Source organism: Patella vulgata, chromosome 3, assembly GCF_932274485.2.
Source record: "Patella vulgata chromosome 3, xgPatVulg1.2, whole genome shotgun sequence".
Lineage (NCBI taxonomy): Eukaryota > Metazoa > Mollusca > Gastropoda > Patellidae > Patella > Patella vulgata.
Window position 1 is genome coordinate 59,736,073 of NC_065881.2, and position 14,225 is coordinate 59,750,297.

General features: G+C 32.6%; 1 protein-coding gene across 2 annotated transcripts in view; it reads left to right on the forward strand.

Moving 5' to 3' along the window:
• Window positions 1-423: 423 nt before the first annotated feature.
• Window positions 424-14,225, forward strand: part of LOC126816815 (E3 ubiquitin-protein ligase TRIM9) — a 40,598-nt gene continuing 26,796 nt past the window's right edge. Inside the window, exons 1-2 of one of the 2 annotated variants that reach the window (XM_050543558.2) lie at window positions 424-557; window positions 5,372-5,557. In XM_050543558.2, coding sequence (XP_050399515.2) covers window positions 5,509-5,557 — 49 coding nt within the window. In that variant the 5' untranslated portion in view covers window positions 424-557; window positions 5,372-5,508. Of the gene's footprint in view, window positions 558-5,371; window positions 5,558-11,145; window positions 11,615-14,225 lie in introns of those variants that run through there. The other variant, XM_050543557.2, reaches the window with a different exon arrangement.

A 14,225-nucleotide genomic window follows, 5' to 3' on the forward strand; every position in this document is an offset into this window, starting at 1 on the left:
CCTGTATTGTTTTAATCTGTACATATTTATTAATCCTTTTAAATCCTATTCGCTGATCACATTGTAAATAATATCACTGTGTATATATAACATGTTATTGTCTGCGATATAACCTCGGTGGAAGTGGACATAAAAATAAAGCTATTTCACACACACACAGGTTGATTCATAATCTTGAATTACTGATAAACTCTAGCAATGGTACATAGCTTTAAATTAATGGGAGCTAACTCCATTTTAGATGTCGTATTTCCATAACAAATATTTGTTTAAATGTAAATAAGACGAATAACAACGCCTTCATGCACTTAGGCCTACATATTAAGCTATATTTATAAATGTATGTATCGTAGTTTATTTGTAGGACAGAATCGAATTTAACTTCAAAATCACGACAACCTTTAAACGTGTAAGATAAACCATTTAGACCTTAAATAAAAGAGAGTTCATATTGACGTTTTGACTAACGTCAGCTTGACAAGTTTTAAGAAGAAAAATATATTGTCGGGTCGCATTGGGTTATTGTATGACATGTCAATAACAGTGTGTAAATGTTTGTAAGTAATAATTAAGTCTCATACCTGATTGAAACTCACAATCAATGTTAATAACCCCATACCCTGGCAGAGATAGGCTAGTTAGATCAATTCTAATAAAATTGTTTATTATTTATGTTGGTTACGAAGTTTCCATATATAGTCGTATGATAGATAGATGTGCAGATCTTTTAATAGGTTTGCACACCATTGGAAATCAAAGCGACATATCTGTTACAAGTTCATCTCTTCATTCTTCATAATCAAAATGTTCATCCAAAAGAAACAAATATATTCATTCATAATTGGCCTACAGTCACAGTGTTGATAATATCCTTCTCAGAGCTTTACAAGCAAACCAAAATTTGCCAATATTGTTGAGTATCTACTTCATCATATCGTCGGTGGGGAGTCAAAAGGTCGTATCTGGCATATTTTGCGAAATTCACTTTTGTTTTTTTCAGAATGAGAATTTTCATGCGCATCTTTTCATCTAGTAGTCGTATTTCTAAGCCAATAAAAAGAGGTTTTATAGATACAGTTTCAAAATGTCATATATGGGGTGTTCTTAACAAAAAAAAATTATTAAGAGTGAAAATGTCGTATTTTCTTGGAAAAATCAACTTTGTGTCTAACCAAAGCATTACAATCAAATGAAATATAGCCAGTATTGTTCTATGGTTCAATACGTATTATTGAAATTATTGTTGAGGCTCTACTGTGTGAAATCTATGAAATTGAAGCAGGTAAAGCTGAATATTTTCCAGAGATACGTCTTTCCTGTATAAAATTGCAAATAACAAGCTTTCACTCCTTATTTCTGCACTACATGTAGATGTTGAGCTTGATATGTGCGAGTCGTTACATACTGTTTAAATGGCCACACTTACATTTTGTACAGAAATATTTGAGAAAAGGTTCAGAAATACGACATTTTAACGTGACGATTTTATAAGACATTTCGATTCTTAACCTCTGGGCTAGTTTTGGCTCTCCTGGACAATTTCGCAAAATCCAGATACAGTATACGACCTTTTGACCAGGGTTCTTAATCCATTTTGAAATGAACTGGCCACGGATAGGCCTAACGGATAGTCGTCTTTTCAACAACAAACATGTTGGTTTATGCATACTCTATTCCCGACAGTAATTGCATAATTCATTAATTACAAAACGTATCCGGGATAATAATAGCTGAAACTCCGAATAAACAAGACCTTTGTAGTTGCATACTTGTATTCATACATCGCTATAATATCGACTTTTATTATAGTCATATTATTATTTCAGCACCTTGCATTGCATATTCCTACTTTTGCTTTCATCCAACTAAACGGAAGTTATATGTTTCTACTGATAGCTAGGGATCGAATTGCAAGCAGTGCTGGCTCACTAACCAAAAGGTCCGGAATTAAATCCAGGTGTTAAATGGGAAGTTATCAGCATTTTCCATCTTTTCCAATGTCAGTGATGGAGGGCCTTGCAAAAGGGACAGCATCTAGTTGTTCAGATAGGACAAGGTGGGTTTGGATAGCCGATTGGTTAGCACATGCATGCTGTATCATAAGGTCTGACATTAAAGTAGCTATAAAGTCTCTAACTCAATATCATCCAAAATCTTCAACATTGAAAATACAAATTATTTGTCAAATTAAATCAACATTGATGTTGTGATCTTACCGGAAAAAGATGGGCTTCTGATATCCAATATTTAAGACAAAATAAACATTTTACCATTGGTACACGAATCGTGTACCATAATGTGTTTCAGCCCCAGTTCTAGCAAGAGACTCGAGGAACGAGGCTAGACATATTGCACCAAACCAAACGGCGTATGTAGACTGGAATAACCAGGCGCTAGAAATTTGCATTCGATTGAGACTGCTGGCTTATTTCGCGGAACATAACTGATTTGAAATTAGAGTAAAAACGGAAACCATTAAATGTATATCAGTTTATATACATTCATATTACAGTATTATATGAGTTGCGACCCACTTGTGTCAATTTCTAGGTCCCAAATATTAGCGATTTAGCTCCTTTAAGTCAAATGACATGGTTTCGATTCACCAGTTGTACGTGACAAGGAGTAGGGTCGCCTGTCCAACCTCGTGGGTTTTCTCCTGGTCCTCAGGTTTCCTCCTACTTTGCTAAGAGCCCTACGCATAAGCGAATTATTGAAATAAAATTGAACCATGTGTTAGTCTCGAAATGATCTTGTTTGTGTCGAGTGGATGTTAAACCCCTCTCTCTCTCAAACTGAGGTCCTGTTTACACATCGGTGTGCACTTTAAGGAACCCTTAAGAGTAGGCAGAAATATTGATGTCCTTCATAGCACACTGCATGGTATGCCCGTCTTTATTAGCCATTATCACACTCACTACTAAAACTAGAACTGCGATGACAGGTTTTATCGGTGCCACATTAATCTTGAACTGACAACATCGAACCATTAAACAAATTTCCAAATGGGCATTGTTATAAATTCAGCAATATCAGTTCCATTTATACATTTGTTACATATGTCATAAAATAAAAATGCAGCAAAAAAGGCTTGACACGTTGACATCACTATTTAAATCGGATTACAGAAATAACGACTTTGCTTATCCTTTTTGTGACAGAAAAATTGATTAAAAATTGAACAGTAATAACGCCATATAAAGCCTTAAAGATACATTATGGGAGATTTGATATAACGAGTTGGCAGTTCTCACTGTAATAGTTAAAAACTAGATAATGTAAAGGCAATTTGCTGAAAATTTCATTCAAATTGATCTACTATGAACCGAGAACAAAGCGATTGAAATTTCCGCCTAGCTTTGATCATCATTACTAAAGTCAGTACGATAAACAGCATAGTCTCGATTATCCATTTAATCGTTAAATCGTGAAGGAAAGTTATGCAGTAAATTGGCTCACAATCCACTAAAGATTGCAGGCTAGCGATGCCATCTAGAGTTGCTTATGGTCTGGATAGGTTAATTAATGTCTAATTAATAATTAAGATAACATTTTAGGCCAAAAGAAAGACCTGCAATAGACATATTTAGCTCTTGCATAGTGTATGTTTAATAAAAAGCGAAAATGTGATCCTGATAAAATTGGGTTATTTCTCGGCAAAGAAATTAAAAACACTTAATTCTGATGGGTTATTGGGTTATTTCTCGGCAAAGAAATTAAAAACACTTAATTCTGATATCTACATGATCACATTCATTCATTTAATTTTATCCACTGGAATCAGATATCTTTATTTTATATGAATAATGAATATCACTTACTTCAAAAAAATGTTTGTTTTGGAGGCTAAAAGTAAAAGAAAAAGTACAGTTTTTGCCAAAATGGCATTACTTCAGTGATAATGAAAATGTTAAACTTTATGAAACCATAGATGGCACTGGGCTTCACATGGTGAAATGTTTATTAAAATCGAATAATAATTGGCACTTTTATGGACTAAAAACCTTGAAAAGTGACTAGTAGAAAATCGTCTATTTCTCCGTAACTGAACAATTTAGTAACAATTTTGTGATATTTATATGACCGCATTTTTTTTATTTATCTGTTGATTTAAACTAGGATTTAAAATTTTCAAAATGTAGCAAATAATACTCAGTTGAAAAAATATCTCTGTTAGAAATACAGTTTTTGACAAAATAGTTTCACTTCCGGTGTCAATTTTAAATTATGATCAATATGATATAACGCATATTTGCTTTATGCATCAAATGGTATCACTTTTTTTAAAATCCATTAGTAATTGACTCTTTTACAGGCAAAATAACATGAAAAGTGACTCATGTAATATTGACTATTTCTCGGCAACTGCCTGTCCAACTTTGTGGGTTTTCTCTCGGTCCTCCACTTTCCTCCCAAACAAACTATTAAAATAAAATTGAACCATATGTTAGTCCCGAAATGACCTAGTTTGTGGATGTTAAACCCCATTTATCCCTCTCCCTATGTCTGCTTGCACAATAAATAGCTATTCAAGGGAAACAATCCTGTTTTTCACACAGAACTAAATCAAGTAACGTGTCGTAATACTGTCATGTGACCTGAGTTGGGTGTTTTCAGAGTGGCCTGTGTTACCACTTACCACGTTCTTGGCTGACCATTCTTGCTATAATAGTTTAAAAATAGATGAGAAATTAATATATTGACTAAGTCTTGATTTATGTATTTTATCATTAAACTTTTAAATGGCTGCTGTATTCTTATAATCTAATTAAAATTAAAGCCATGCGATTTGCAAGAGAGTTGATTATGGACTTGTCATAGTAATAAATGTTTAATGAAATAATAATTTATATATCTTTTGAAGCCAAGATAAGACATGCAATAGGTAGATTTAACTCTTACATAATGGATGTTTAAAATTTTTATCATGTAAGCCTACACAAAATTTTGGCTAGTTAATTCCGGACACCAATACCATCTCATGAATCATTAATGACACATATTCAATCTATATAATGTTTTTTTAAATAGTTTAATGTCTTCCAGCTACTAATGTTTTTCAAAAAGTAACTACAGATAAACAAAAACAAGTTTGATATAAATCTAATTATTGTAAACATTTTGTTTTAACTCGTAAATATTTTATGGGCCATCTAAGTGATTGGCATTGATTTATATCCCTTGATGGTTCTTGACGTAGATTTAGATATAATAGCTGAAATGTTGACAAAACACCACAACCAACCGTTATTTTTTAAGACATTGAATTTGTCCATCATAAATCTTCACTAAAAAAAATACTAATTCATTGTCAGCCAACAGTGTGATTATTACATGCAAAATACTTTGATTATTGAATTTGTCATTTCAGAAATAATGTGAAAATGTAGTTCAATGTATAATTGATTGACAGCACATAGAATAGCCTGAAGCTAGAACAATTACAGCTTTCGTTCAGTATGCTGATGTGATGTATTAGCTCGGCAGTCATAGTACAGATAAGCCAGCATGTCAGAAGTAAAACCCAAACCAATTCACGTCAAAGCTGCCTCTGCAGGTAAACCTTTCTTCTGATTTTGAAATTGGTCAAGAAATTTTTGAAGGCCAGTAACTGGTACTGGTACCTGATTAGTTGAATTTTGATAGCAATGTATCCCTTGTGTTTAAAAAGTCATATCAGGCTATGCCAATTATATATCAGGGAAAATAATTGAAGTTCAATAAAGTTTGTTTGACAGTTTGAACATATATATACTCTTCAAAAAAAGTAGGGGATATTGAAATGCAAATACATATGCACGTTGCGATATGATAAATAGTCATGGACACTTGACATGCTTTGAGAGTAGGTTCACAGATGAAGAACTTATCGCCCAAACAGAACCACTGAGCTGCACATGTGACACGCAATAGCACCATACACGTGGGAGGGGTTCATTGTCAAATTTGACACTTCAAGGAAGGGTTGATGAAAACTGCCGTGTGCTGGTTTATCCTATCCATGTCAATGTCAACAGACAACACTGCAAGAATTGGGTGTTGCACTGCAAGAGAAGTGGGTCAGATTGCCCCAAATCGTGATTGGATGGTTAATTAGGAGCATGCCACGACGAATTGCTGAATGTCTGAGCAATTACTCATTATTAAGACAAAAATCAAAAATGTCCATTTTCACTTTTGACAGTGTATTTCTTTGCGAGTGAAATGGGGCCGTCAGATAAGCCGCCCATATGAACTGTTTATGTTCATGTGTGGGCAATTCCACGCTAAAGTATACAATTAGTTGAGAAGTGGACAAAAATAGTGTCTTAATGGTGGGAAATAATCCATATTTTGAAGAAAAATCTCAATTTGGGTGGAAACTCTTCCGATTTTTTTGTTATTTGGTCTTGTGTCAAGGTTTACTTCGAATTTATAATTCTATTGTATTTTCTTACTTTGTTTGATTGTTCTGACTGACTCATAATGAATGATTTCGTATTAGTTATCTGACAATATATATAAACATAATATTTAAACATTAAAATATAGGAATAATATATTTTTGTGAAGGTAACCACATTGAAAAATATCACATTTTTTTTCTCTCATTCATATTTTTATATAGAATTATTTAAAACTTCATATCTAAAGCTAGAATAACCCATTCTTACTATAATGAACATAAAAAGAAAAGATTTGCAAAAAATTCTCAGAATAACTTGGGTTTTCATAGATGTACGTCCGTTACTTTTCACAGTATTTCATGTTACCAAATATTTCCATTTTATCTCTCTCATTCATATTTATTTATGAAACTGTTCAAAAACTCATATTTAAAGCCATATTTATTTCCAGTGTTCATGAACAAATTAAATAATATGTCAATTGATACTTAAATCATATGTCTTTAATGCTATATAAAACTCAAACAGTTAATTATTCATGGTTAGAAAATATTGGAAGTAATAAAGATATGTCGAGTTTAAAATATACGTCCGTTACCGTGGAATTGCCCGTGTAGGCAATTGGCCTGTTATTAACATACACTGGTTACCTCTAATAAAATTAGCAGTGCATTTCGGCAGTTTTGTATTGTTTCTGAATATCCCCTACTTTTTTTGAAGAGTATATATCATAAACAATTATCAATAGAAAGTTAACAGATTTATCAAAATTCTGCTTTTTCAAGACTTGAATTGTTTGAGGAAAGAAGAGGTGTTAGTGAAACACTCAAAAAATGTCCAATTTTAACTTATCTTAATGTTATTTCGAGCAGAGCTAAAGATATTCCACACAACCAGTTTTATTAACAGAATTATATCAGTAATTTCTCCTATAATATAATCATAAAAGAGGTACATGTAGCAACTAAACATCAAAAGAAAAAGAAAAAAAGAGTAAATCTAACTCAATTAAAGGAATGTGTGATAAATCACATTTGTGAGATCTCAAATTTTGTTTAATCTTTTCATGGTATTCTTTTGTAACTAATTCTCTTTAATGTATAAAGATATATAGCCTTTCGTAAATTATTTTTTAGAATAATTTTGAGATTATACATCACAAGCCATTTGTTGTATTTTGCCATCACTCATTTCTATCCACCAACATCCACTGACTAAATTTATCCTCCAATCTATTTAAAACTTATGTGGTTTTTTTTTACATGAATTATCTTTAGAGTTATGTCCAGATAAGTAAATCAAAGAAGACTATAGAACTTTCATAAAACAAGAAGTAGTACAACTCAGAACTGGAAGTGATAGTGCATCATCAAAAGACCTTTGGCATTCTTCGTCTCTAGCTGCCCTTATATACCACACATTTCAGACTGGAGCTGCCCTAGTGTAGCCGGCTAGCTGCCAACCCCAAACAGACAAACGACAGTCACAAACATATAGAGATTTCTGGTAGTTATGTCTTGAGCTATTGTCCTTAGAACTGTAGAATTGCGTTAACGCTTATAAGATACATGTAGTGACAGATGTTATCCTATCTGCTTGAAATTTATAGGAATCATTCAAATTAGTAAAATAGACCAACCTCATGAATTTCAACAAATTTTGTTAATTGCTTCTGTGATTATGGTCATTGCTCACTCTGCAGACCTTTTTGAATGGGTTACACTAATAACAGAAAAGGTCATCATCAGATCTGTGTTCTTTGTTAAAAATTATTGTGATGAAAAACAATTACAAAGATTTTTCTGATAATTACTTTAATAGTTATTGTCCTTGATTATGTCATATAATCTTATTAATGTGCCAATGATATATTACAGTATAATAAAGATTGTAGGTTTTTATACGCCCACATTTTCATGTGGACGTATTATGCCGTCGCCCCCGTCCGTCCGTCCGTCCGTCCACAATTGTTTGTGGACTCTCTACAGGTCACAATTCTTATCCGTTTTTGACGAAACTTGAAATATAGGTTTATCCCCAAAAGATCTCGGCTGCTTTCGATATTGGCATGTATCTGATCGAAACTTCATGAATTATGGCCCCTGATTGTACGAAAAATCACGTTTTTAGCTTGTGGGCCCTATAGAGGTCACAATTTTTATCCGATTTTGTTGAAACTTGTAAGTTTATAACCCAAAGATCTCGGTTCCTTTTGATATTTGCGCATATCAGACCGTAACGTCCTGAATTATGGCCCCTGATTGTACGAAAAATCGCGTTTTTAGCTTGTGGACCCTATAGAGGTCATAATTTTTATCCGATTTAAAAAAACGTATTATTATATCACCGTTACACCCTAAGGATGGCTGAGTTCGAATTTCGTGAAAATCAGTCCAAAATTGACAGACAAAATGGCCGCCGTTCGTTCTCAAATAGCGTAAAAATATGGAATATCAAGGTTGTGGACCCTATAGAGGTCACAATTTTTATCCGATTTTGTTGAAACTTGAAATGTAAGTTTATAACCCAAAGATCTCGGTTCCTTTTGATATTTGCGCATAGCGGACTGTAACTTCCTGAATTATGGCCCCTGATAGTACGAAAATACGCGTTTTTAGCTTGTGGACCCTATAGAGGTCATAATTTTTATCCGATTTAAAAAACCGTATTGTTATATCACCGTTACACCCTAAGGACGGCTGAGTTCGAATTTCTTGAAAATCGGCCCAAAACTGACAGAGAAAATGGTCGCCCTTCGTTCTCAAATAGCGTAAAAATATGGTATATCAAGGTTGTGGACCCTATGGAGGTCACAATTTTAATCCGATTTTGTTGAAACTTGAAATGTAAGTTTATAACCCAAAGATCTTGGTTCCTTTCGATATTTGCGCATATCGGACCGTAACTTCCTGAATTATGGCCCCTGATTGTATGAAAAATCACGTTTTTAGATTGTGGACCCTATAGAGGTCATAATTTTTATCCGATTTAAAAAAACGTATTGTTTATATCACCGTTACACCCTAAGCATGACTGAGTTCGAATTTCGTGAAAATCGGCCCAAAACTGACAGATAAAATGGCCACCCTTCGTTCTCAAATAGCGTAAAAGTAGGGTATATCAAAATTGTGAACCCTATAGAAGTCACAATTTTTATCCGATTTTGTTGAAACTTAAAATGTAAGTTTATAACACAAAGATCTCGGTTCTTTTCGATATTTGCGCATATCGAATTGTAATTTCCTGAATTATGGCCCTTGATTATAGGAAAAATCACTTTCTTCTTAGCTTGTTCTCTATCCATCTCTCGAAAATGTGGGCGTATCCTGCCTGGCAGCCGCTGGTTTTTATTGAATTAAAGATTAGCAATATGACATCTACATCTGGACTGATCCAACGACTTAGATACTGTAGACGTATGGTTGGTTGCCTGGAATCCTATTTTTACATAATATAAATCAATCTAGACTTATTATTACTCTATTCTCATGGTATTTGTGGAATGTATCAAATAACTTAAAATCAATAACTTGGCTAGTTACAATTTATTTTCTGCAGAATGGATCAAACCTTTGGAGAAAAAAAAATGGGAAAAAAGTGGAATTTGATTGATTGGAGGGTTTTGAAATTTGAATGAATCCATGCCATTATTTGGGTACCGGTAATTGGACGGTAAAGAATCGTCAACTGTTGATGTTATTCTTTTTAATGATAGTTATTACGTCTGCTCATTGCCAGTTACTTCCTGGGGATAATGACAAAGTCGTCTGCAGCCTTATCGATTTTGGCTTAAAAAACTAGCAAATCAATAAATCTTGCAGTCATGCATCATTTTGGGTTTAATGAAGCTGTCATACACATATTTTCCAACATTGAAAAGGTTTTCTTTTTTCTTTCTTTCTTTTACACTTTAGTTGACTGAACCTTTTAATGAAACAGATTATCTGCCAACTTAACTGTCAAAAAATTATAGACCTGGTATAACATGACAGTTTATAAATAAAATTATACGAAAGATGACTACTTTACATAGAAATTATTATATTAAACGAAAGAATACAGACATAATTTCACAAGATAAAATTACACAGTACATAATATCAGGAAGAAAGTGGCAGGGAAGTAATGGCACAGGACTAAATGTCAAAATATAAAAAAAATACACATAATTTCACAACTATTTTTATTACTTTTCTGTCACTTTAATTATTCCCCCTTTTTTTATCACTAATTCAGTGATAAAATGAAAAAATTCAAGTACACCTAAGTCCTGACCCATAGATTATTAAATCCTGAGATCAGTATATACATTGGGGAATGTTGATGATATGCACACACCAGAAGGAAATATACAGACACCAAATTTAATGTGCTGCATATAATTAGTCTGTGTATATAATGGGATGACTCGTGACACGTTACTCAGTGCCTTAACATGGGTCCTATCACAGAAGTCAAAGGGTCCCCTTTCTCTGACTTTGGGCTCTTTTCATGGACTCAGGGGTCCTGCCTCAAGGGGTCTATATTAAGTTTTCTCTCTGAATGAGCTTAATGATAAAATATTAAAGAATGAAGAGTATAAATTATGATGTGCAAAGAGTAAGGGGTGTGAATATAATGTTTATATAATATACACACCACGTTATACAACATTAACAAAGAGATTATATTAAGAAAACACTCTCCATGCGACAGCACGTGGACCATTGTGTAGTAAGCTCTGACTTTTTATTTGTATTAGATCCAGGTGTCCGCATGAGCGATTACTCATTTCTAATTATAGAATACCTCCTTGCTTTTTTACATTGGTTACATTTATCAATTTCTACACCAATGAGAAAGGCTGTGTCATTGTATGTATGCTATACTTAGATCACATGGCTTATAGAGTTGAAAGTTCAGGGGTTATAGTGTAGGATAGGACTGTGTGGCGGTTGACTGGCGTGTGGGTCAGGAGTTAGTTGTTTTGTGCTGTACTCCGTCATGAATTTTGTTTAATTAAGAGTACATGTATATTTACCTAAGAAATTGGAAGATGTCATTTCGGGCTAGTTCAAATGTGGCAGTTATTGAGGAAGGTGCGATTGTCAAACTGACCTTACCAAATGAATCTAAATCAACAAATAAAGAGACTGGTTTGAAATCAGCTTCTAAGGGCAGTAGTAAAGGTGTGGAGACTCCCATATGTATTAAGGACTATCGACCTTTTATATTTAGCAACAATGCAGGTAATTCTTAAAACATTTATCAATATTGACAATGTTCATCTTTTATTTGATAGAAAATGTATTTTTGAAAATTTATTGATGTTTGATCACTTTGATCTCAGAATGTTATTGATTTATTGAACAAGTGCATTGCATTGTCTATATCTTATCAACCATATACAAACAAAAAAGAATAATGTTATATTATTTATCAAACATTGTTATCGTCTTAATGTTATTGATTAAATGACCCATGTAGACTTATAAGTTTTCTGTGTAATCAACAACAGTAATTTGAGTATGATTGATGGAAGTCTTATATATCAATATATCATTTATTGTTATATAGTGTAAATCTGTTGTTGTTGAAACTCATACATTACATACATGTCATAGGTTATACGTTCCTAAAACAGAGGCTTGTTAATTGCCTAAAGGGTAGTTGCTGTACTGTACTATTATTTATTCTTCACAGAATGGGGCTCAAAATATTGACAGCATTGTGTACAGGTTGACCAATGTGAGAAATGAGAATAACATTTTGAATTAATTTGTTACTTATCCAGTAACAAGTATTGTCCAATTATTGCACCAGGACCTCACTATAATACGGCAGTTCAATCCAGCTAATTTCAAACCTATTTGAGTTGTTTTTTACTAGTATTTATTATTTGAGTTATATAAAACTATTGTAATGTGATCAGTTCATTGTTTCCTATAGGAAATATTTAATAATAATATTAATTAAATACAATCAACTAGTATTCAAAATTAAATAAAGGTATATTGATATGAGAAATTCACAATCTCCAGAAATCTGGAAAAGCACCCATAAAAAAAAGAAAAAATGATCATTTAAATTAAATTGAATATTGAAATAGTGTTCCAATAATATAATGACATATATATTCAAACTGTAAAATAAGCATTTGATGTGGACACAAATTTAGATAATCATTTTGTTTTTATTTGATTATATAACAAGAATTGAATTAAAGTGAAGAATATATGGAATATATAGTTATTGTGGAGTGGACATTTTCTACTTTCTAGTTTTATCAACATGATGTACTTTACATTGATTTATAAATGTCATGGTTACAGCTTGTCTTATAATTAATTTGATACATATTTAATAGGATATAGATATTAAACAGGAAATACCTGTATTATTGTATGTATACATGTATGTAATTATAGGTCATATATTAGAGAAATTACAAAATGCAATGACTTTGAAAGCAGATTAATTAAATAGATATCAAACTGACACGTCAAGGCTGTGGATGCATTTACACACATTTTTATTTTCAACCAAATGCAGATAAAAACTTATACATTGTTTAATAAAATGCATGAATCATAAATCTGTTGTTATAACAAATTAAGTACCGTACATGCGTTATGTACCAGGAACCGATTACCAGGAAATGCAGAATTGTCTGGTTAGACTTTTTATGAAGCGTATGCCCCTCTCCCCTACCCCCAAGAACAACAAGATGAGTACGATAGTGAGTGGGTGCCAGTTCCTGGTCCAAAAGTTCATTTACACACCATTCTCCAAAAGTTTTGTGGGCAAATGTGAGAATTGAATTAGTGTTGGCCATTGCCACTGCAGTCACGATACGATATGTATTGCGATTCAGGTGCTATGATACAATTTGTATCATGATGCATAACCAGGTCAATATTTACCAAGAAAACAACAGGTTAAATGAATAATTGATATTTTTAGTCCTGCCGATCTCGAAGAAATAAAACTGTTTTTTATAACGATATGGATGTACATCAAAATAAGGACCAAAACAATTTAAGAGTGTTTGTGTTACTTGTGTGACAGGTTACTTACTGAAGCAACAAAAAACATAAAAAAAGAACAGCAATACATGGATTCAGCATCTCGTGATTCAATACGCAAAGTGTGAGAAGGTGAATCGTGCCAGCACTAAACTGAATAGAATGAACCAAAATGTTATACATGGCACATTTTTTATACTCATAACATAATTCTATGATTTATGCAAAGTATTTCAAGTTAAACATTTCTGTTCTGTATTATGGAATGAATTATGTCTTAAATTATTTGCAGCACAATTTCTTAATGTGATTGCAAGTTTGACAAACATTAGATTAAGAATTTGATTTTGTTTCTTGGAGTTTAAATTGCATTTTTTTTATATAAATTAGATTTTAACCTAGCCCGTTGGGTTGTTTTATTTGCTCAAAACACAAAAGTATCCTATGAACAATAACAGCAGGATGTTGTTATAAATGTGTTACATGGTTGGGTGTGTTCTTCATTAAGATCTCAGATATATTTTCAAAACGTCAATTGATAACCTTTTTATAGAGTAGATATGCAGTGATCCATAATTAAATAATTCTATTGCTTACATTAATTACACAAACTTTAAGTTGATAGGACAATGGGTTTCTTTTAAAACACGCATACATCTTATTGACTGGATTCAATCATAAAATCTGAATTCTATTAAGTTTTTATGGTGTTAGCGTCACTTTAAATCCAAGCTACACATACTATCAGTATTTCTTTTATCCGTTAATATTATATATAAATCTTGATAAGATAGAGTTTGACGTCTTTGACATTTATAATGATTCAATGACCTAA